At 32.3% G+C, this 25,294-nt stretch overlaps 2 protein-coding genes across 5 annotated transcripts in view; one reads left to right on the forward strand and one right to left on the reverse strand.

The window, feature by feature from the left end:
- The window catches only part of LOC126738099 (pre-mRNA cleavage complex 2 protein Pcf11), a 67,162-nt gene extending 47,672 nt beyond the window's left edge, over positions 1 to 19,490 (reverse strand). For 2 of the 3 annotated variants that reach the window (XM_050443247.1, XM_050443245.1), the window contains exons 1-6: positions 18,646 to 18,872; positions 11,620 to 11,813; positions 3,079 to 3,204; positions 2,736 to 2,912; positions 1,701 to 1,958; positions 1,538 to 1,612 (exon numbers count right to left, since the gene is read on the reverse strand). In XM_050443247.1, coding sequence (XP_050299204.1) covers positions 1,538 to 1,612; positions 1,701 to 1,958; positions 2,736 to 2,912; positions 3,079 to 3,204; positions 11,620 to 11,778 — 795 coding nt within the window. In that variant the 5' untranslated portion in view covers positions 11,779 to 11,813; positions 18,646 to 18,872. Of the gene's footprint in view, positions 1 to 1,537; positions 1,613 to 1,700; positions 1,959 to 2,735; positions 2,913 to 3,078; positions 3,205 to 11,619; positions 11,814 to 18,645; positions 18,873 to 19,346 lie in introns of those variants that run through there. The other variant, XM_050443246.1, reaches the window with a different exon arrangement.
- Positions 19,491 to 20,192: 702 nt separating this feature from the next.
- The window catches only part of LOC126738155 (RAC serine/threonine-protein kinase), a 46,158-nt gene continuing 41,056 nt past the window's right edge, over positions 20,193 to 25,294 (forward strand). Inside the window, exons 1-2 of one of the 2 annotated variants that reach the window (XM_050443335.1) lie at positions 20,193 to 20,463; positions 21,694 to 21,811. In XM_050443335.1, coding sequence (XP_050299292.1) covers positions 21,702 to 21,811 — 110 coding nt within the window. In that variant the 5' untranslated portion in view covers positions 20,193 to 20,463; positions 21,694 to 21,701. The remainder of the gene's footprint in view (positions 20,464 to 21,693; positions 21,812 to 25,294) is intronic. The other variant, XM_050443334.1, reaches the window with a different exon arrangement.

The raw sequence follows: 25,294 nt of genomic DNA on the forward strand, positions 1-25,294 counted from the left end.
GAATAAACATTCCCACCGATATAGAAACCCCTACCGACATGTTTTTGCATATATTCCCTGAACATCTGTTAGACCACATAGCTTTTCAAACTAACTTATATGCCTTGCAAAGAAACGGAGGTAATAGTCATGCATTTACGCCTACTAATGTAAAGGAAATAAAGGGTTTTATTGCAATAAATTTGATAATGGGCATAAAAAAGCTACCCAGCTACAAGGATTACTGGTCCTCACGATTGGAAATGAGAGATCCATTCATAAGTTCAATAATTTCAAGAGACAGGTTTTCATGGATGTCAGCCAACTTGCACCTAAACGACAACTCTGTACAGCCTGGCCGTGATCACCAAAACTTTGATAAGCTTTGCAAATTACGGCCTTTGTTAGATGTATTATCTGATACATATAAAAATGCTTTGAAACCAAGTCAACATCAAGCTATTGATGAGTCGATGATTCCATTCAAAGGACGAAGCTCCCTAAAACAGTATATGCCAAAGAAACCAGTAAAACGTGGCTATAAAGTTTGGATTCGTTCCGAAAATTCAGGATACGTATGTCAATTTCAGATTTACACTGGTAAAATAGGTCAAATGACCGAAAAGTCTCTTGGTGGTACCTTACGAGAGACTTAGTTGGAAAAGGGTACGAAATATATTTTGACACTTATTTTAATTCGAGCTGCAAAAACAGCTGCAAACTGAGTTGATTTACGCTTGCGGTACCGTCAGAAAAGATCGAAAGAATCTACTAACATAATTTTGTTTTCTATCTTATACAGGACCTGAGAAAAACATTTCCAAAAGTGAACATTTTCATTTTCGCCCTGTATTTTAGGAACAAAAGTAGTTGGAATATTTCTGTTTGTGGCTTTAAAAGTTTTAGAAAAAAGTGATACAGTGTCGCGAAAACCGCAAAGCTATATCTTAAAAAATTACAGAGATACCGTGCAATCTCATCCAAATTGGGACACAGTGTACATAATTATGAAATAAATTGTTATTAATCTAAATGTTCGAAATGACCAACATTATTTTCTAAACATTTTCGCGCATTGATTATAATTTTTCTTTGAATATTCCTTAACATTTGCAGAGAAAATTTATTGCGCGGTTCTCTTATTTTTAACTTTAGGTCTTTTAAAGTTTGATAAACCTCTTTCTTAATATAACCCGATATGGAAAATGCATGAGTGTTATATCAGGCGATCTTGCGGGCAACATATAGGATCGTTCTTACCAATCCAACGATGTGGTTTAAAATTGTTCAAAAAACTTGTACAACGCCAATCTCGATGTGCAGATACACCGTCATGTTGAAATTATTAAGTTTTTTATTACATCAAGAGGAATATTATGAATATTTATAAATTCTATAAATATTCATAACTATAATATTAAAAGAAAAAAAAACATAAGAATGAGTAAAAGAACGTTGGCCGACGTACAGGCAGAAATGTAATGACAATTAAAGCACTTAAAAAGACACCCTGTATATGTTCGTAAATCCTAACCTAATAAACCACTAGTGTACTTACGATTCCTGCCGGTCTAGTTTTCACCATGCCCTCGGGAATCAGCTGCTTGGCAACTTCCGGTTTTAACAGGATATTCTAAGATAGAAAAATTTCAGTACATTTTAAATATAACAATAAATAGTAACAGTTTTAAATAGTTTTCCTAAAAAATCATCAAACTCACCGTGCTAATGGGCGGTACCCCGCCGGCCTTCATCTGCTCCTGTAACTTCACCTGCGTCTGCAACACCTCCAACTCCAACGTTTTCTTCTGTAGCTCCAACAGTTCCTTTTGCTTTTTGATCAGTTGCTCTTGCATCTGCAGGGTTTCTTTATCGATATCGGCCGCTACCAACGTGGGTACCACCGGGGTTACTGTCGGCAACGCGGCCGACACGGTATCGGTGGTACCGGTTGGCATTTTGGCTTTTGAAGTCGTCGGCTACAAGAAGAATAATTGTCACAGTTAGGATCTTAATGTGGTTATTTAATTAAAGTGTTCTCTATAGGTAGTGTAGTAATAAAAACTAGCGTAAAATCAGACCAGGGAGGCAAAAACAGTATTTTGCATCTGTTTTTCAGATGCAATTTTCTCAGTCAGATATACCTAAAAAAAGTTATTTTTATGGCAGTTTCAATTTTTTCTACACTACAGAAGATGAAATAAGACATAGTAAAAAGAGATTAAAACTAAAAAAAGCCACAGGTATTGACAACATACCCACATATATTTTTATGTGTTCATTTTCTCTCTCAACCCCTGGCAAGAATTTTTAATATCGCCGTTAAAAATAATCAATTTCCTAATGAACTTCAGATAGAGCAGTCATTACTCCAATTGTTAGATTTTAATTATTCAGTTGATGATTATCACCAAAATTGGATACACAGTATCTCTTAAAGTACGTAATAATTAAAATATTTCAAAAAATCTTTACTAGCAGCCATTTTTCGTAAGCGCCACTGAATATTTAGCCAAGGATATAAGAGAATAAAACTAAGCCATATAATATTAGAACAATAAATTTAACATTTTAGTATACAGTGAAAGCTCCCATAAGCGGACACTCACGGTTCCGTAACTTTTGTTCCCTATAGTTGTCCCTTTTTTATTAGGTTAGTTCGGTTTTGTTTAGTTAGTTGGAGGCACTCCCTCATTGTAATTACATTATTAATGTGGTTTGACTGGAGTTTAAATCAATAAAAAAAAAATACTTACAGTGTTTTTTAAAAATTTCGGATTGAGGTGGATACTATTGGAAGGTAAAGCTGTGACTGGCCAGGCGGGATCTATTTGATGAATCTGCACGTCGATGGCGTAGAGTTTCATGAGGGGGAATACGTCGTTCCAGGTTTGACGTAACTTAAACATTTCCAGGCGCGTTTTTTCATCAACCTACATTGAACAAATATCAGAAATAATGTTGCCGAGTGCATACACTCAATGCGATTGAACCGATTCACATATTGTTCCAGACATTTCATAAACGTTTTTTTCCCGAGAAGATTGGTTGCATCCGAATCGGATCAATCAAAAGAAAAACAACAAAAGTGATACTAACCATTTTGAAAACGTTGCAGAAAGTCGAGACGATATTCTGACTGAATATTGCGGTGTAAGTCTGTCCGACGTTCTTCACTATACAGTCGATCAGGTATAAAATTGGCAGTTTCACTTCTGTGCCGACCTGTGTGTGGAAAGAGGTAAACTCGCTTGGTTATCTTTGGTTTTATTGCTATTATTATTCGGTTATAAAACTGAAGTGGTAATTAATAGGAATAAACCAAAGGTACTCAAGTGCTTACATGTTTGATTCTTCGATTGATTTATAAACTTGTGAGGACCTCAATTAGGAAGCTTACAAACAAACATCCATTGCTGTTACTTACCTTGTCTTTTCCATCGGGCATTATGAATGTATTTATTCTTACAATAAAGAGACAAGTAAAATGAGTTTTTTTTTATTCAGACTGATAGCAACAATAATTATGTTCTACAGTTATGATTCTTAATTACTATATAAAAGTGGTAAGTGGCTTAATCTAAAGATAATTTTTTTATAAGATCTGCGCATTTAAGTTATGTGAACCTTGCTGAAAACTGCTTAACATAAACAGGAGGTTTTCAATAATTACTTTGCATTGAAAACTTAAATTCTAGCATATTTAATATAAAAGTGAATAAATCATTATTTTATTGCTTCCCAGCTACATAACCGTACTCAACTATGTACTACCTCATGCTGACCAGAGCTTTTAAATTTCAGCCAGTCTCTTTTAACGAGGTTAGAGATATTATCAGCTCCCTTCGGAATTAAAAAAGTATGGACCCACTTGATCTCACTGTAAGCTTGATCAAAGGCATTAAAAATCTAATAATAAGTCCTCCAACGAATCTTATAAACCTGTGTATAGCAGAAGGGGTTTTTCCTTTTAAAAACTGCGGATGTCATTCCAGTTTTTATTTTTATTGAATCTTTTTATTAATGATGTTCATTGTTTTGATAATTGTAATGTGTTACTTTTTGCTGATAATGTTAAGATTTTTAGAATTATAAACAGTAACTTGGCATATCTTGAACTTTGTTTCTTGAATTATGGTGCAAGAACAATAGAACAGTCCTAAATGCAAAAATATTCAATTTACCAGGAGTTTTAGTCCACCATTTCATCAGTACCATCTAATGAGTTCACTTATTGAGAAGGTATCAGAGATATGTGATCTTGGGGTGCTTTTTGATTCCAGACTAACTTTTTCAAAAAAAATATTGAAAACCTGTGTAATAAGGCTTACAAAATGTTGGGTTTTATTAAGAGGCACACTCATAATTTCAGGTATTGATTCCATCAAATTTCTGTATTTTTTATTGGTTCGCAGTCAACTTGAGTCGAATTCATGTATATGGTCATCTTATTATGCTAAATATATAATGTGTCTAGAAAAAGTTCAATGTAAATTCATAAGAGACATTGCTTACAAGCTTAATATTCCTTGAATTGATATTAATTACAATGAAATGTATAGATTGCTGAACATTGAAAAGTTGGGGACGCGACGTAAAAACTGCGATATTGTCACAACATACAAGATTTTTCAATGTAATACAGTCTCCTGAGTTGTTGTGTGAGTTTAATTTAAATGTTTCTCCTAATACAGTGCTCAGACAGACTAGATTATTCTACCTTGAACAACATTGTAGACTATATGGTGAAAACTCTGCAATGGTTAGAATGATGATGAACTCAAATAGTGTCAGTATAGATTTGTTTCATTGTTCTCTGAGTTCACTTCAACGAATTTTAAAATCTGCTTAAGTGCAATATAACTTTATATCTGTAGTTACTCTGTTTTAAACCATTGTTGTCCTTATATTTTATTTAATTTTATTGTAAAAAAAAAGTTATTTTGCCTGTACCCTCAAACTCATTAATAAAAAGGTCATTTATATTTGATGGTAAAAAAATGTTTAATCATCTTCCAGCGGATATTAAGGAAGTGCAAAGTAATAGAGTCTTTAGGAAAAGGGTTAAAAAATTTTTGGTTGCAAGAGGCTACTATGAAGTAAATGACTTCTTTTTAGATAGATTTTAACATATGACATTATATATTTTATATTTTCTGATGAATATTTGTCTGTGCCCTGTCAGAAATGTGTATGTAGTACTTAAGTTTTGCTGTAAGAGATTTTCTTTTTTGAGCTTTATTTTAGTTGCTATTTTATACTTATGTATGATTTGTGTATTGTATATGTGGTTTTTTTTTGTTTGTACCTATGTATGGTAATGCCATTCTTCCCATACAGCTTTGTCAACAAGATTATCTCTTATGACAATAAAGCATATTTTGATTGATATTGATGTTACCTGTTATCTGTTATTTATGCTAGATACTTAATGTATTTAATAAATTTTACTTGATTCATGTGATTTTCCTGATATTGTATTATTAACTGAGCACTGGTTAAAGCCTAATGAATGTTTCTTAATATCTGATTATATTCCTATATCAATTTTTTGTCGGCAACACTCCATACATGGAGGAACAGCTATTTTAGTAAAACAAACAATTGAAGTTTTTTTCTGTAAAATTAATAAGTATGATAGCTTTCTGTTGGAGAAGGTTTTTGAATTCTTCCTTTGTTTTTGTAAGAGATTTAATTTATATGTTCTTTGTGTTTATAGACCACCCACAGGCGATATTGGTATGTTCCTGGACAAACTTGATTCTCTATTATCCCAATTGTTACTACACTCCATAGTTATATTGGCTGGTGACTTTAATATTAACTTCACTGATGTAAGCTTGCTATCATATCATACATCCCTTTTAAGTATATTGGAATCTTATGACTTAAAGATGCATGTTCTTTCACCCACACTTATAACATCCTCATCTGCAACTACTATTGATTATTTGTGTACAAATTTAAATGATGTGTCATGTAGAGTACTCTCATCTGGTATTTCTGATCATGAAGCCATTCTCGCTAGGATTCCATGCAACACTGTATTTCCTTCAGCTCATTATATAGGAAGAATTTTCAGCAGAGCAAATTTCAATGCTTTTTCTTCTACTACAGCTTTGGTTAATTGGAATGCAGTTGAAATGGCTCCTGACCCGTTTACTTTGTTATTTCATCTGCTATGTGACAAGATCAATCAGTGTTTTCCTAAAAAGAGACTTAAAATGAAAAATAGAAAACCATGGGTAACAGGCCTCAGAACTTCGGCTAAAAACCTCCGTTTTTTGGCTAAGTTGTGCAAGTATACAACTAATGCAAACATTATTCTTTATCATCAGAAATATCGTAGTCTATACAGAAAGACGATAAAAGCAGCAAAAGTTAAATATTATAGTGACCGCTTGAATGTGTCCTCAAATAGGCAGAGAGAATGTTGGTCAATTATAAATGACTTCAGGCATTCTCACAAGAAAGTTTCAGAACCAGAAGTAAGACCAAATAGTTTAAATGATTATTACTGTAATATTCCTCATTTATTGCTCAAGGATGTGAATACTAATATTGATCCTTTGCATTATATTCAACAAGTGTCAGTTTCTTTTTTCTTTTATCCTGTTAGCCTTACTGATGTTAAAGATGCAATTAAAAGCTTAAAAAAACCATAAATCAGCTGGAGCTGATGGAATATCATCAAAATTACTACTCCTTTTGCCTGACTCAGCATTGAATGCCTTAGCGTCTGTCATAAACAATTCCTTTCATAATGGCATCTTTCCAGCATGTTTGAAAGAGGCAGTGGTTATCCCTCTTTATAAGGGTGGAGATTTGAATAAGCCAAATAATAAATAAACACCAATACGGATTCGTTCCCAAAAGATCGACGGAAATGGCCATTTATAGTGCAATACAATATATTATGGAGAATCTTGAGAGAAAGGCCAGTGTAGCTGGACTGTATTTCGATTTGTCTAAGGCGTTTGACACGGTTGACCATTCTTTACTGCTGGACATCCTGGAACGGTATGGCATCAGGGGTGCAGCATCTAAATTACTCAGTTCATATCTAGAGCAAAGAGAACAAATAGTTTGTGTGATACATTCCGGCTCACCAACGTTTTCCCGCCCCCAAATTATAGGAAGAGGTGTGCCTCAGGGCTCAATCTTGGGACCTGTGCTCTTCCTATTATATGTCAATGGCTTGCCTGAGCTGTTCCCTTCTGATATGATTTGTCAATTCGCCGACGACACATCAGTTATAGTTGCCAGAAAGACAGTGGCAGATCTTTCACGGGGCTGCTCATCCGCAGTGGAGCGCATGAGGACCTGGTGTCTGGACAGTAAGTTGTCTTTGAACTCTGCTAAAACGGGGTTGATTAATTTTTCGAAGGCCAATATTGTCTCAGAATCTTTACTTGTGTGGTCTGGTGGGCAGTCAATCCCTGTATACACATTGACCCCAATTTAAATTGGGAGAATACATATTAAAAACCTTTATTCCAGATTAGCTAGCTTGTGCGGATTGATTAGAAGATTAAGGGATGTAGTGTCTGAGGTATCTCTTCGCCTATTTTATTTCGGACAGGTACAATCGATCTTACAATATGGTATCTGTTTCTGGGGATCTGCAAGAGGAGCTCTAGATATATTTAGAATGCAAAAGCGTATCATTCGTTGTTTATTGGGCATGACCTACAGAACTTCCTGTAGACTTTACTTCTGCAAACTAAAAATACTCACCCTTCCCTCCTTATACTTTTCTTCCTTGGTGTTATTTGTGAAGAGACACAATCATTTGTTTGTTGAGAATAGGGCAATGTACTCTGAGGATGTGACTATGATTAGTCACAGTACAGGTTGTACATATCACTTGTTGTCTCTTTGTTGGAGTATGGATCAATAATTTGGTCTCCTCTGTACATGAATAATTGTATGGCACTGGAGAGGGTTCAAAATAAATTTCTACGATTCTGCCTTTATAAACTTCGCATTCCAGTTCCTAATGACCATTGTTATGATGAAGCAATGAACTTGCTGAATATGCGGAGTTTACTTAAGAGACGCACTGAGAATGATTTGGTGTTTATTTATAAACTTTTGAATGGCCTTGTGATTTGTCCCGAACTACTTAATAGGATTTCATTCAATATTCCATACCGTAATCTGAGGGCAAATCGATTGTTTTCTTTGCCTTATCATCGTACCAACTATGCTATGCACTCGCCTGTCGAAAGGACCTTGAGGCTGGTAAACTCTACTGGAATTGAAGTTTTAGGAATTTCCTTATTACATTTTAGGAGTCTTATTAAGAGTTTGTAAGATTTTGTTTTTTGAATTAATTTTGCTCCATGATTAATGATTTGAAATACATTTGATCATTGTCATTGATAATAATATATTTTGTTTTTTCTTAGTTAATTGTTCTGATTTTGAGAGAATATTGTTACTACTTGTAAAACGGTTTAATTATCCTTGGTATTAAGATTAAGTCTGATAATTATTGTTAATTAGTAATTAGTGGTTAGGTAGTATAGCTTTTATTTCTTTTTCAGAAATATATATATTTTTTGTAATGGGGTTGATCCCGTGTATAAATAAATAAATAAATGATTACACGACATAGAAGCGATCTCCGCATTCCATTGCATAATTCAGCTTACTATGAAAGAGGTTCTCATTATATGGCCATCAGGGCTTATAGAATGCTACCTGCTGATATTAGAAGCATTGAATCTACAGTCCAATTTAAAAAAGCTGTTTACCACTGGTTGCAGATTAAATGTTTTTATAATTTTACTTTTGGATAATAATTTTAACTTGTGTTAGATATTTAGAATATTTATTTTAAATTTTGTTATTTTGTTTATATAAGTATATTGCCTCTATGAATTCTAGATAAGAAAAATTAATGTACCCTATGGGAGCTAGATCCTCCTTTGTATGACGTTGCTTTGTCGTCCTGTATACGATTTTGTTGGCAAATAAAGGATATTATTATTATATAATTTCCGTCCAATTTCTATATTATCTACCCTCTCCAAGATTGTTGAAAAACTTGCAAAAATCAGAATTTTGTCGTTATTGCAACATAATTGCATTTTATCTGCAAATCAGTTTGGATTTCAAACGGGAAAAGGGACTCATGACGCTGTTTTCGGCTTTTTCGAGAGTGTGTCCTTAAATTCTGGAGAGTCCGCGGCGGCAGTGTTGTGCGATTTATCCAAGGCATTTGATTGTGTAGATCATGGAATACTGCTGTCTAAGTTCAATAATTATGGCTTTAGAGGTGTGGCATTGCAATGGCTGGAATCCTATCTGTCTAATCGTACCCAAAGAGTTACAGTATCTGGATGTTTATCCGATTCCAGATCCCTTAAAACTGGAGTACCTCAGGATTCAGTGTTAGGACCACTATTATTTTTGCTCTATGTAAATGATTTGGGTTCATTAAAACTGCAGGGCAAAGTGGTTCAGTTTGCTGATGATACCACCATTTTATGGAATCATAGAGATTCTGATAATGTTAGAGCCCAGGTTTTTAAGGATCTTAAGATTTTATCGGAGTGGTGTACTGCAAACAGGCTTGTATTTAATGTGGGCAAAACCTTTATTATGGGATTGCCCATGTGACGTTCAGGGCCTTATGTTTAGTGAAAACTCCCCCTTGCAAAACAAAGAAAGTTGTAAGTTCCTTGGTATTACCATTGATGGTCGCCTTCGCTTCGAAGATCATATCCTAAATCTTGCATCAAAATTATCCTCTGGATGCTTTGCAGTAAGAATGGCGGGGCATGAGCTGGGAGGGGTAGTTGCACGTTCAGTGTACTTTTCTCTTATTGAGTCCCATTTTCATTATGGCTTGCCTTTTTGGGGTTTCAAGCAGCAAGGGATTATTAAACATAATTTTTGTGATTCAAAAAAAGGCAGTTAGATACCTATGTTCCGCTGGGTCAAGAGATTCTTGTAAACCTCTCTTTATATCTCAAAAAATCCTGACTCTTTTTATCTTAGAAACAGCTGCTCTTATTCATAAATGTCCTAAACCTCCCTCTAACACTGGTCATATGGCTCGCCAGGTTAACGATTTTCCATTACCAATTCCTACATCCTCCCTCACCAAGAACTTATATACCTTAGCAAAAAAAATTACAACCATGTTCCTCTATGTATCAGACAAATTTTAGAAGTTAAGAAATTCAAAAAGGAATTAAAATCACTTTTATTATCCAGGGCATATTACAGCCTTGACGATTTTTTTAATGATACCTTTTGACCTGTGCTCTGACATTAAAAAAAAGCATCTTTTTGATCAAATTTATCAAAAAGATGCTTTTTTTTAATTTTTTCCATCTGTTTTGTTATAATTAATTTTGGTAATGTGTGTAAATTTTATGGTAAAGTGTTTTAGATGTTATGTTTGTTTGAAATTTTTAGTTTTTAGGATTCTTGTACACAAGATTTTGTTTTGTCTTACGTAATATAGCACATTTTCTTTCTTTCTTTCTATTGTTAATTTTATTCAAATATTGGGCTAATATGGATTGTTATTTGTTATTGTTTTAATAGTTTATATTAATTGTTGGAATGTAGTATAGCAACATATCATATTGACTGTATTATTTTTGTTATGGAATGTTAAATTGGGTGTTAGTCTAAAATATTATTTTGTATTTGAATTTCTTTGTTTTGTAATGGGGTTGATCCCATAAATAAATAAAGAAAGAATAAATTTTTCTTTAGCTTTGCCAATAAGTTACTGTACTTTAGGCAATAAACCATATTTGATTTAATGCATTGAGAGAGTTTTCAGTAAAGGAAAGATTATGCTACCTCAAGATGGTTTTTACTTATAAATTAAAAAAGGCATGCTATATAAATCATCCAAATATTAATAAAAATTGGTTATCACAATTTTTTTAAGTGCAAGACTGGGTTTGCTACCTTCCCTCACAAATCAAAAATGCTAGGTTAGCGATTGATTTCATATAATTAGAATTTTTTATATCTCAATAATTCTTTAAGTAATTTTTGGCTAGTTTATTAAATATATCTAGTTTAGAAAAACTTAGAAATGTAAACCATAAGATGCCTGTATAATGCTAGCAAACATTTTAAAAAATGGTCACACTTAGTGTTACGAAAAGACCAAATAAGCATCAAACTTTTACCATGAGACCCCTAATTTATAGCCGAGTACCTATTAAGCCCTATTATTCCTATTAATTCACTTCAGGCAAAGTATACAACCGCCATAAAATTTAATAAATTCTTTTGGGGAACACCCAAAACCTGATAACAGGTAACACCCCAATGAGAAGGATAAGCCTTAATATTGATAAATTGTATGATGATTATGGCAGATTTCTAAAGCAAATTTTGTATCACATAATATTGCAAAACTGAGTAAACTTAAAAAAAAAAAACTAATAATTGCAACGGAAAAATTATTGCGCCTTACTTTTTCAACAAATATATTTATTGAAAAATATCACACAAAATAGGAATTGTATGTTAAAATCGCTGGGTGACTGTGGATCCCTCAACTGGTCACAAAAAAATTAGTAACCAAATATTTGGGGCCCACCTCACCTAAATAGACTAACCTACTTATAAAACTAAAATAACAAATAAAATAAAAATAACCTTAGCGAGGTGCTCTTCTATAGCCTCGACTATAATCTTGGCACTCGGTAAGTTCTCTTCGGCCAACATGGTGAGCACATTAATCAGCGGTTTACTGTTAAAAGTCAAGTCGGTCAAACTTGAGGTGTATTCCGCCTTGATTTCCTCGGGGCTCGCCATTTTCGCCGCTATCACAGTTGGAAAAACCCAAAAAACTAAAAACGAAAAAACTCTCTTAGTATATTTTTTCGTACATTATTTTTAAGATTTAACATTTAATAGGTATCATAGGCTAGTAAGATACAGTAGTAAGTTTTTTTCTTTCCTTTAGTGTAAAACCTAAGACCTTTAGGAAATTTGTTCATAGAATTTTTTTTTTTGATTTTGTTCAAGGAACTCTCCCTGAATTTCGTCCCAATTTTAAAAACCTGCATGTAACACCCTGTATAATACTCAATAATTTATTCATGTTATCACATATACAGTTTACATAAGTAAAAAAAAAAAGATAAAATAATATTAATTGAAAAAAAACTACTTCAAAGAGTTTGTTAAAACAATTACAAATAAGATTTTTCACGTAAGATACATACTACAACAAAAATTAAAACATTACCTAAAATCTGAATTAAGATACTTGTCAAAAGAATAACAATTTCAATTTATTCAAACTTAATACATTTGTTTTTTATACAATTTACTTTAAACTGCACAATGGATTATAAATCTGTGTTTGCAGTAGTTAGAAATACTTCAGTAAATGAACAATAAACAATAATAATAATAATGAGGTTATATAATGTTAATTTATGGAAGGAGACTAAGCTAATTTAGTGGAAAAAGATACTGAGAAGGAATTAACAAGTTAATCTAGCCAAAATTATTAATAGCTACCTCACTATCAATAAGCCATTTTTTAAATCTATGTTTAATTTGACGATAGTTTCCTGTTCTTAGTGAAAGAGGCAGGAAATTGTACAGTTTGGAACCAAGAAAATAGATATGTCTCTGTATGGCTGAACTAAAGGTATATTAACATTTTGCCGAGATGAATTTGTAGTATTTAATTGATGAGATATTTCCTGTTTATAACAATCTGTTTTTAACTATGTAGAGTTGTTCTAATGTCAATAATTTGCATTCATGAAATAGCAATTCAGATGGGTATCCTCTGTTTTTAAAATACATTATTTTAATTATATATTTTTGTGCTACATTTAAAGCTGACATAAAAGTTTTCCGAGCATCTTCCCAGACAATAATACCATAGTTTAGAATTGATTCAATTAAAGATAAATATATAGTTTTAAGAATTTTAATTGGTAGGATGTTATGTAGCTCATAAAACTTATAAATCAACTGCCTTATTTTAGCAGTTACAAATTCTATGTGTGATTTCCAAGTTAAATTTAATTTCCAACCATCTCTTTATGTATTTTATTGCTAAGTCTGCTTTTCTAATAGCTGATTGCCATTTACTATAATGACACTGTCATCCGCAAAACAGAGAACCCTTCCCTCATTCAACACAGAAAAAATCCCATTCATATAGATGTTAAACAAGACTGGCCCCAGCACTGTACCCTGTAGCACATCAACTCCCACTTTTACAGGATCACTTTTCTCCTCTGTTAATTTTCCTTTCTGAGTTCTGTTACTCAAGTATGAACTGAATAGATTATTTGCTATTCCTCTTATGCCCATATCATATAATCTGTTTAATAAAATGTGATGCATTTTCTGTATTAACATTATCTTTAAAAGCAAACTGACTTTCGGATAATAATTTATGTTTATTCAAGAATATCATTAATTTATGTTTAAGGCATTTTTCTAACAGTACTTATTATTGCAATTGGTCTATAATTATTCATTAACCTTCTATCACCCTGCTTATAAAGAGGAATAATTTCAGCTTTTTTAAGAACAGTTGGATATACTCCCGAACTAAAAATGTTGTTAATAATGTGTTTCAGAGGTTTGAGTAAAAAAATATGATCTTTTATTACTTTTGATGTAATGCCATCTTTTCCACAAGAGACACCATTCTTAAGATTTTTTATTTGCTCTACAATTTCATGCTCTTCAATTGGAGATAGAAAGAATGATTCACTGTTATTTACTTTTTGTTGAAACGCTGGTTCACAGGATGGAGGATTAATTTGTTGTCACTATTAAATAATTGTCACTAAATCCAAAAAAATCTAAATATATAGCATTTTCCATAACAGTTTAAATAGACCAAACTTTCAAAATATTATTGTAAACAATATTAATGAACCAATTGCACAGGTAAACTCTATAAAATATTTGGGAGTCCATATAGACAAACATCTAAAATGGGATATACACATTGATTATTTAACAAAAAAGATAAAGGCACTCTTACATAAATTTTATTTACTAAGGGAAATTTTGTGCAGAAAACTGATTGTGTTGATCTATAAAGCTCTCGTGGAACCCCTATTAAGGTATGGGATATTGATTTGGGGTGGGGCATATGAAAACAGTCTAAAAAATCTTAAAACAATACAAAACTCAATAGTAAAGATAATGTTAAAGAGACCTAGGTTATTTTCAACAAAGCAATTGTATAATTCTGAAATACAAGATTTTAAAACTCTTTTTATAACAACCTGTTGCTCTTATGTTCATAAATTCTATGGTAAACAAAGTATAATAAACCATAGACACCAAACCCGAGCTAATAAACACCAGCAAATTGTACTACCTTATATGATTCAAGATTTTGGTCAACATTCGGGAGTATTTTTACCTCCAAAATTTTATAACCTTCTCCCAGAAAATGTCAAACAACAGAAATACTACAAAAAGTTTAATGAGCATGCCCTAAGTTATATATTAGGAAACAAAAGAAAATTTTGTTGATTGATCATATGTGCTTGTATCAATATTCTGCTTTTCACCAAACTTTTTATTTTCTTACTCGATAGCAATCACAACATAAATACATATGGGAAAAAGAAAAAAATCTCAGTATGGACATTTATTCAATTATTTATTTTGTTTCAAATATTATAGGTTTTAGGTACCAAAGACTAGAAAATTCTGTAAAATACTACATAATACCTTTGTAGTTAAAATGTATATGTGTATATAGTATATGAATCTTTTTTTTTTTTCTCTTTTTCTCATTTTTATTGTTTGGTTTTTGATTTTTGTTATGTAGTTTTGGGTAAACTTATTTAAAATGTTAAATATTGTGAACTAATTTATATAACGGCTAGCCTGCTAAGGGTAACAACATTGATATATTAGAATTTTTAAATTGTTTCTACCATAGCACATACAGATACTCTGGTATCTAGGTGCTTTATATTCTTAGAATTGTAATATGTTATATTGAAGTTGAATATATTGAATTGAATTGAATTTTTTCTGCTAACTTTTTACCAACATTGCTGAAGTATATATTAAAATCATTTGCCATCAAATTCTTTTCAGTAATTTCAATGCCATCATCGTTACAAATTGCTTTTATATCAGATTTAATAATGAAATCATTTGTGGCTTCTTTTATTATTTTCCAAATTTTTTTTGAGTCTTTTACTTTTTTGTTTATTTTTGTTTTGTAATAATTATACTTAGATTTTTTAATTAATTCGCATAAACTATTTCTGTACTGTCGGTAGGTATTTAATGCTTCAGCGTTATTTGGATTTAATGTACATATTTTTTTTAGTTTGTCTCTTCTGTGAATAGATGTTAAGAGTCCACCTGTGATCCATGGTTTCAATCTTAATTGTTTGTTAGTCTCATGACCAGTCGAACACATCTCCACATACTGCTGCAACAGATTCATGAATTTGTCCGTACAAGAGTTGGAATTGTTATTTTCAAGAACAGAGTCCCAAGTTTCAAGAGATAGTTTTTGTTTCAAAGTAGTAAAGTTGACCCTCCGAAACACTGGCCTATTCCGATGAGTTTCCGATTTACTAATTGCATCATGTTTGATATTCAATAAAATGGGGTAGTGATCAGTGAAATCTTGTTTTAATATAACAGAATTTAGATTATTATATACAGCACTATTACATTTCACGAAGCGTTGATCAATACAGGTGCTCAAAAATCCATAAGAGTTTAACATTGTTATGTAATTATTTACCACTGGGGAGGAAGTGTCAAGTAGATTAATATTAATATCTCCCATTAAAACATATATTTGTTTACTATCGGAAAAGCCAGTATTCAAAATGTCCCCTAAATTACCCATAAAATCATTCACATCTGTTGCAGGTGACCTATAAATTTCCAGAATATTAACAAAAATATTGTTTTTACACAAAGACAGGTAAGCACATTTAAGATTATTTGATTGTTTAATTTGGTAACTCTGGAAAAGCTGCTGCTTGACATATGTTATACAACCATCAAACTTATTAAGGGTACTTTCATTCCAGAACATAGAATAGCCAGGAATATTAAAATTGCTACTGTTATAAATGATATGGGTTTTGGCCATAGCTATTATGTCAAAGGTTTTACCGGTTGATTCTAAAAATACCAACAAATTATCACAATTTTTATACCCACTTCTTATATTAACATGAATTATGCTAAGGTCTTCATTATCATTAAATATGGCTAATTCATCTAAGGTATCACAAATAATCACATCATGAGTTTTATATTCATCACAAATATTATTTTGATCAGTGAATTTTAAGGCTTAATTCTTTGGCATTTCTATATTATACATCCCTATTAATTATTTTTACAACGAAAGCAGGTCCTTTTTACAGACTACCTTTAGGGGGCCTAGTATAGGCCCCTAGTAGTAGTCTACCCCCTACTAGGGAATAGACTACTTTAAGGGGTTTATAAATTCCAGAAGACACTCCCATGACACTTTTAAGACTATTTTCATCTGTTTTTAAGTATTTTTGTAGGTTAGCCTCACGTTTTCGGGACCCATCACAACAATTAACTATTTTATCTTGGTCTGCTACTTTGGCTTGAAACGCACAGCTTCCGTGGTAATTAGAGCCACAATTAATGCAATCCAAAGAGGCAGATACCTTTTTTTTGCAATGTTTGCAACATTTTTCGTTCCCGGAAAAATTCGGCATGTTTACGTTGTACATAACCTCACAAATTTTTTTTTTATAATAGAAATATTTTATTAAATTTTTTTTTTTAATAGAATGCCTTGTTTATTAGATAATGCTTCACCCTTTGCTTCAAATCTTTAATTGCTAAAACCTTAGTCCATATTTGGTAATATATTATAGAACTTAATAGCCCAGTACCCTGGACCATCCTGACACACCTGTGAGCTTGAAACTGACTCTGACACTGTTTAACATACAGCAGATGCTCTAGCACATACAAACAAGGCACAGACAAGAGACCAAGACTAACATAAATATTTCTGTAATCATCCACGTAACCTAAACCAGATATCACTCTTACCGCCTTTCTCTGCAAGCCAAAAACCCTGCTTTGCATATGAAAAATGGGAATGAAAAATGGCAAAGTATGCTGTTCTTAACATATCAGCAGAGATACAATTGCAGAGGTTTCTGAGCACATACAGGCCCTTGTTGAGTTTCCCCCGGCAAGACCATCAATATGAATGCTTTTAAATTATCTATAATCACACCAATTTTTAAATCAACAATTTAGAAAGATCTTTGAAAAAAGTCTAAAAAAGATGAAAAAAACTTTTAGGTGAAAACCTTATTAAATGTTTAATATTGGATATATTAAAATCCCTCCTCCCCCCAGCCTTAAAAACCCTCGGGTTTATAGTAAGGTCCACTTCTCAATTTAAGAATATATCCAGCTTGACTGTATTGTACAATTCATTAGTAAAGTCTAAATTAATGTATGGATCTATGTTGTGGTTCCCCATCTATGATGTTCATGTTAACAGACTGGAGTATGTACAGCGCATATTCTTAAAGTTACTTTCTGTTAAGTTGGATGGAGTATATCCAGTAAGAGGTGTGGAACAGGAGTACCTGCTGAATAGATTTAACTATTTGTCACGAAAGCAAAATACTATTCTCTCTAGTCAGATATTTTTATATAAACTTTGCAATAATAAAATTGATTGTTCTGAGCTCTTAGAGAGGCTACCTCTATTTGTTCCTCCTGCCAATAAAAGGAGGCACCATATATTTTATCCCTCTCTTAACTTAACAAATCTGTCCAGCGAAGCTCCACTGTGCCGTGCTTGTACATGGTATAATCAGATGAATGCTATAGATGTCGACATCTTTAGCAGCACTGAATATGTTTTTAAAAAAAGGATGTCTTCCTCTCTTAATTTGAATGATACCTGATTATTTTTCTGTGATTGTTATCATTTGGTTAGTGTGTCTTATATTCTTACAATTATGCTATTGTTTTAAATTTTGTTATCACTCTATATTGGATCTTATATTATTTTTTTTGTACTACTTATTTAAGGTGCTTATAACTTGTACTGTTTTAATTTTAATTATTTCGATTGTCTTGTAATTGGGAATTTTCCTGTTGGACAATAAACTATTTGAATTTGAATTATATAATAGACATTGTACACCCTTCTTCCTCCAATATGCATCTAGGGAAATTCTTTTGTAAATATAAACAACAACATTTATAATAATACTGAACAATATAAATTTTAAGATGTACCTGAATAAATAAACATACATTTTTTTTTATTGGACTAAACTATATGGGATCACTTTAAGCTGTGACAACCTTGGGCCGTTTATTTGTGTGTTAACGACTCTTTGAGGTTATTCACAGTGGCTTATGGGCGACGTTGCCGCGTTTAACGGCTGGCGTCATCTTTGATATTGATGTTTTGATAAGGCGATTAGCACATATGTTTTTTAATCAATTACACTTAATAATTTCAAAAATTGTTATTAAGGGAATACGGGATATTTTCATTGAAAGAGGCGATATTGAATTGCGAGCCAAACAAGGCGGCTGTCGTTACGTCTAGGATTCATTTTGACGGCGTATGGTGCAACAAAATAACGAAGTTTAAGCAAAATAGGCTTGATTAAATTATAGGAAACTTACCTAAAAATACTGATTAAAGTAATGTTCACTGGTTATTCATCTTATTGTACTTGTGGAGGCACTAAAATTGCAAATTAAAACTAAAATAATCCGCACGACTTTCACACAAATGGCGACGCCACTCACTCGACCAAACGACAAACTAAAAACGGTTGACGGCTAATGACAGTTAACAGGTCACATGACCGCTTTCAGGTAGAAAAATTGGCTGCGTGGCTGCCAAACTGAGGAGGAAATCAAGAAAAAATCTTATAAATTAATATAAAATCACAAACAATCTTGATAAAGTATATGCAGCCTGTTATAAACTCGTGGCTAACAAGGATTAAATGGGTTTTTTTTAAATTTTAGCCAATAATTTTTCCCTACGTATCCCTCCCTTTCTTTATCTTACACATTGCTATAAACATAAGGCTCTCTTTCTCTAACACTTTACATTATAAGATGTAAAACAAAATGTGGTGTAGTAGGTCACCCTATACATGTTGGATATATATACTCTTCTTTGTTTCGCACATTGTTCCTGACATAAGTTCGTCTTTCACATTGATTTACAACAAACATTTTTTAGTTTTGAAAATCAAATAAATAATGCTTTTATTCGTTAAGCCCTATTATACTTTTTATCTGCTTTAGTTCAATGACGCAGGTAAGCATGCAGGTAAAATTTAATATATTTATTACTTAATAAAACAGATTACCGTTTTGTAGTTTGAAAAATCCTTCGCATACCAAGATATGATTTTTGCTATTTTACTTTTACAAATTTTTAAGTTCGTATTTATGATAATTTTCAAGTTAACACCGCCTCACATAAATATTTCTCTCACAGATTCAAATGTAAACCCAACCACTGGCTTACGTAAAGCGAAAATCACTTTTAAATAAAGAGAGCGACCATCTACGTAGAGCAAAAATTATTTAATCGATCTTTTCTTCTAAAAAAAAAAACGAGGTTTTGCTACAGAGCAACATACAGGCCTTTAACTCATAGCAACAATAATGTAAACACCTACATAAAGGCCTTTTTTGTATTCATAATTTATATATAGGAGAAATGTATATATTAAGTCATATTAAATGTATATAAACTGTCTTGTCTGCTGCTACATACCAAAGACCAGTCTGTCAATATGACTAACTTAACACCTTTTGTGGCTCTATTCATTGTCACTTTTCCTAATGTCAAATAAATTTTAGGCGGGTCTTTTAAATGTATTATATTCCATAGATATAAGTAGGAAAAGATAAACAAATTGATGTGATAACTAGTTAATTTTTTAATTGTATATAATTTAACGGAGCTCCTTAGAGCCAGACCTAAGTGATAAAAAACGTAAAATATTTGGGGGGCAACCAGAACATGGCTAAAAACCTAAAAGCCTTATGATTTGGTGTATTAAAATATTAACAAATATTTCCGAAACATTGTATTGCAAAACAGAAAATCCTATAGGCACTGAACTTTGGACTCTTTCGTCTCTCTCTTACCGGCGCAATAAACAGAGAGGCAACCAGTTGTTTTCTAAACGGCGTGTTTTGTTTTGATGTATGAAGAAAAACAAGTTGCCCTTTTGACGTGTGTGCGTGTATGTGTCAAAATAATCGGGAATTTATGTTAAAAAAAAAACATTTTTTAAAATTACTTCCATATTTTGAAAGCTTTTAGGCGAAAATCCAAATAGACGACATAAAAATATCCCCGTCAAAACAATCCTGGCCTTGTAAACACACAAGGCGAGTTATTTACGGTGGTTTGTCGACCCGTTCGTAAGGCTGTCTCTTGTGAATGGATTTCCCGAAAATTATGCCCTAGAGGTAAGCTGGAGCCCTATTAATCGCTAATTACCATATTACATACCTCGATAATTAATTTTCAAGTAATTTTTTCCAGTTAGAACGTCGGGTTTATAAAAATAATAGAAAAGTAGCGAGTAGGGAGACCTTAACCTCACTTTTTTTTTATCGTTAAATGCTCAAAATAAGACGCAGCATTTCCTTTATGAAAATTTCCGTTTATTTCACCGTAAACGATTGTTTTACAATCGTAAATATAATTTATGATATTCGGTTGCGTTTTATGCCTTGGGATTTGCATGCTTTTAAGTTGTTTTTATTTTAGACGTTACACCAGAATGTGTATTATGGTGCTAAGCTCTAAACTAGCAGAACCTTTTTTTCATGAACTATCTAATTTCAGTTATTATAATAATATTAATATTAGTAGAGAGTATGGATTTGTAGATTTTCCAGTTGCATTCATCATGCCTTGGAAATTTTAATTACACATCCACAAGGCTCGGCATATTCTCGGGTTAAATTGTTAACTTCTAAATTGTTAATGTTTATGTATATCTTCTGACCACAAACTTAGTACAAATTTTTAATCAATACAAAGTTCTGTCAACAGTACAATCTGCAATTTAAGGGTTTATCTTAAAACGCCTTATAGTTATCTAGAGGTTATGCATCATTAAGAATCACCTAATTTAAATGCAAAATTGTTATAATGGAGTGTACATGCCAAAAAAAAAGTTTAATCTATGCCGCATTTCAGTCAAGATTTCCCCAAAAAACACTTTAAAAGTCCAATTGTTAATGATAATAAATACCCTTATAGCCAGATGTTAGTAAATAGCCAATAGGTTTCAAGACTATTTCCCACAAAACCAACATGTAATTAAAACACATGCAGTAAACATGTTAACAAATACTTGGTATAGTAATATTTAAATTGTAAATGAATAATATTTTAAACATCAATAATCTGTGATGTACACTGGCATTCTATATTTAGTTGCTTCCTATAACAACATATTTGGTATTTACCCTGTTTACTTGGTGACTTCATATAGCCAATAGTTGTTTATTTATTTATTAGTGTTTTTCTACAATAAACCATTAATTACTTTCCTCCAATTGCAACTTATCATCAAACATTTCAATTATCTGATCATTATAATGACTCATATTGTTTACATCCAAAAATGACTGATGCACATCTGTTGTTATTTAGCAGAAAGTGAGAAATTGTGATTTTGTTTTTAGTTTAAAAGATGAACGAGGCCAGCGGTGAAATGGGGTCCTCCAGTGGACACAGAGCTCGCATAGTAAAAGAGGGATGGTTGTACAAGAGAGGCGAACACATTAAAAACTGGAGACCCAGGTATGCGATTAGATTCAAATCATTTATTTATGCGTATGACAAAATAGGGTTACACAAGAAAAGAAAAAAAAAAATGTAAACATCAACTGTAATTGAGACTTTTGATTTGATAGGTGCTAATAGAATTAGGAGCGTTAAGGCAAAACTTAAAATATTAGTTAGATTTGCTCTTTTAAATAAGGTTATAAATACTGAACCAAAACCAAATGAACCAGTAATTGGTTGTATCTCTCTCAGTTTTCTGATATAGACATCCATAAGATTTACAATTACTCAAAGAATATTGAATCTATTGTTGTATTCGGCATAGTACTGTACTTCTCTTTGCTTTAATAATAACATTTTATATGTTGCAGAACAATAAAAAGATATTTGACTTTGACTACAGCAGTTATAGCCAAGTTATGCAACACAACTTTTTTTTTAAATTTAACTTCTAATGCATGATATTTAAAAAATTATCTAAATAGCATAATCATGAAGTTTTACTCAAACCTGCAGAAAGTCATAGTGAACAATTTGATAATGTCCCGGCTATCTGAGGAGGTGCATTGTGAGGTCTCTGGAGTCTTTCTAAAGTCTCTCAATACCTATCTTGTTACTCTTTACAGGTCTCCCAGTGGGGATTACAATAGATTTTGACCAGTGTTTTTGATTCACTTGACATTTCAAAAAATATCATTTTAACTGGAGACTTCAATGTGCATTTCCTGGATTCTGCGGACCTTAGGGTAGCCCCCCTTCTGGATCTGCTACTTTCATATGGTTCGTACAAAACTGTACAGTTCAACACTAGCCATAGTTCCTGTCTTGATAATATTTTTACAAATATTAACGTAAATAGCTTTACCTCTGAGCCAATTGATCTTGATGCTTTATCGGACCATACAGGAATGGTGTCTACATTTAAGTCACTTGGGGCAGGTTGGGAGAGAGGGTGGCGTTAGGGTGAATTACAGGCCAATCACTGACAAAGGCTTGTTCAATTTTTACAATGCTGTTGAATCAATTGACTTTAACTCCATTCTCAATACCAACCAAGATATAAAGAGCAGATGTGAAACCTTCACCGGTTTAATAGGTAATGCTACGGAGGAAAGTTTCCCTATTGAATCTAAAATCCTTAAATCGGGCCCTAAAGAAAACAAACCTTCATGGTTTAATGAACATCTTAGAAACATGAGGGAAAGGTTAAGAGCACTACATGGTATTCATTTGCAGCACCCTACTATGGTTTCTAAGCAAGAGTTAACTCTAGTATAGAAAGTATAAAAAGTCCTATTGGGGAGAGCTGTGCAAAACCAAAAAAGCGGATGATAACTTTATTAGGAGCTCGGAAAACAAGCATGCAGCAATGTGGAGTTTAATTAGTTCAAAAAATGCTACATCTATTTCTTCAAAAAATCAAACTGCTCAAACCTAATACCTTTTTTATTAACATTGCAGAAAGTATAGTTTCAGAATTACCTACACCCACAAACAATTTTTCAAAGTTTTTAACTCCTGGTAGATTTACCACTGACTCTTTTAAATTTTATGAGGTGACTTTCAATGTGGTTAGAGATAAAATAAACTCTCTTAAAAATAAAAAGAGCAAAGACTATTTTGATTTTAACGTTAAACTCATTAAAACAATTAAAAATATTATCATTTATCCATTGACAAATCTCTTAAATGCCTGCATAAAAGAAAACATTTTTCCTACATCCTATAAGGTGGCTAAAGTGATAGGTTCAGTTGATGATGTGTCAAACTATCGCCCAATATCACTGTTGCCAATTTTCTCAAAGATTCTGGAATCACTCATGAAGGATCAAATGTACCAACATTTTGAAAATAACAATCTCCTTGTGCAGGGTCAGTTTGGTTTCAGGAGTAGCAGGTCAACTGCATTGGCTATTAAGAGTTTGGTGGATTTTTCATCAAGGGGCCTGGAAAAGTGTTTCGACACCTATGCTTCATTCTTTGAGCTGACAAAGGCCTTTGACTGTGTATCTTATGAAATTTTATTAAGCAAGCTCTGTTACTACAACTTTCATTCAGAGAGCATTGCCTTTGTCAGGTCATACCTGTATGACGAACTCCGATATGTATCATACAATCCTAGTGTATCTGATAAACAGCCATTACATCATGGAGTACCACAGGGATCCGTTCTATGCCCAGTGCCGGTTTAAGATAGTTTGCCGCCCGGTGCTACAAAAATACAGCGCCCCCCCCCTCCCCACTTGTTCAAAAAAAAAATTTTTTTTTGAAAAAACTTTTATTTCAAAAAATGTTCAGACAAATTTTACAAAAAAACAAAATAAAAAATACATCAGGTCAACGCCAGTATACAAATAAAAATAAACGATTCTATAGCATAAACTCTCTTACAACTAAAACTCCCAAAAAAAACAAACTCAACTCTTAAGCTTTCTACAAAAAGTAAAACATACACATAAATATACTTATATAATAATGCATATAAATTACTTAAACGATTGTTTTCTTGCTTTTAGTGACGCAAATTTTTCGATTATAGAAGATGTATCTATTTCATCAAGAATATCTTTATTAATTGAAATAATTGCCAAAGAGTTTAAATTTTCTTGCACTATTGAGTTTCGTAAATAGGTTTTAACTCTCTTTAGAGTAGAAAACGATCGTTCACCGCTTGCATTTGTGACCATTATAGAAAAAAAAATGCGTAAACAAATATTGATATTGGGAAATGTAGATATTAGTTTATTCGCATATAATGCATGAACTAAATCTAATGGAGTTTCTAATTTAATTTCTGATATAGAATTTAATAGTTTTTTTAGATGAACATATTCTTGAGGAAAATATTCATCTAAATCGGAGCTGTATTTTTCCTTAAGTTTGGTTGCTACAGTGATAATATTTTCATCTTCTATTAATTTTAGCTTAAAAAGAAATTCAAATGTATTTGAACATGTTTGATATATTTCTGACCGACGAATAATTTCAGATTTTAGATTATCGATTATTAAAAAAAAACACTGCGTGCGGATTTTATCTCTCTGGCTCAAATTTACGTCGGAACTTTTTTCTCCTAATTGCAATTTTCGTTTGATATTTCGCCTTTTAATATAATTTTCGTTTTCTGTTAACAACATTCCTAAGCTCTCATAATGGTCAAAGCGATCACGTAAGAAATCAAAATATTCTACTAAAGACGAGAAAAGTTGGGAAGTTGTACACAAGTCCAAATTCTCTCTTTATACAGTTTTATTAACATCGTTAAACCTTTGCAAAATATCCAACCAAAACGATAAGATTATCCCATTTTCCAAGAAATTAAGTTTTTCGCATAACGAACTTGCTTCGACTCTTACAATATTTTTCTCATTAACATCTGTTGCTATATTATTTAAACAAGTCTTTATTGAATTGTAACTACTTTGTAGCGCTTTTATGGCATCAAAGCGAGAAGACCAACGAGTTGTATTGACCCTTTTTGACATGAGCGATTTCTCA

This window comes from Anthonomus grandis, chromosome 7 (genome assembly GCF_022605725.1).
Source record: "Anthonomus grandis grandis chromosome 7, icAntGran1.3, whole genome shotgun sequence".
Classification (NCBI taxonomy): Eukaryota; Metazoa; Arthropoda; class Insecta; order Coleoptera; family Curculionidae; genus Anthonomus; species Anthonomus grandis.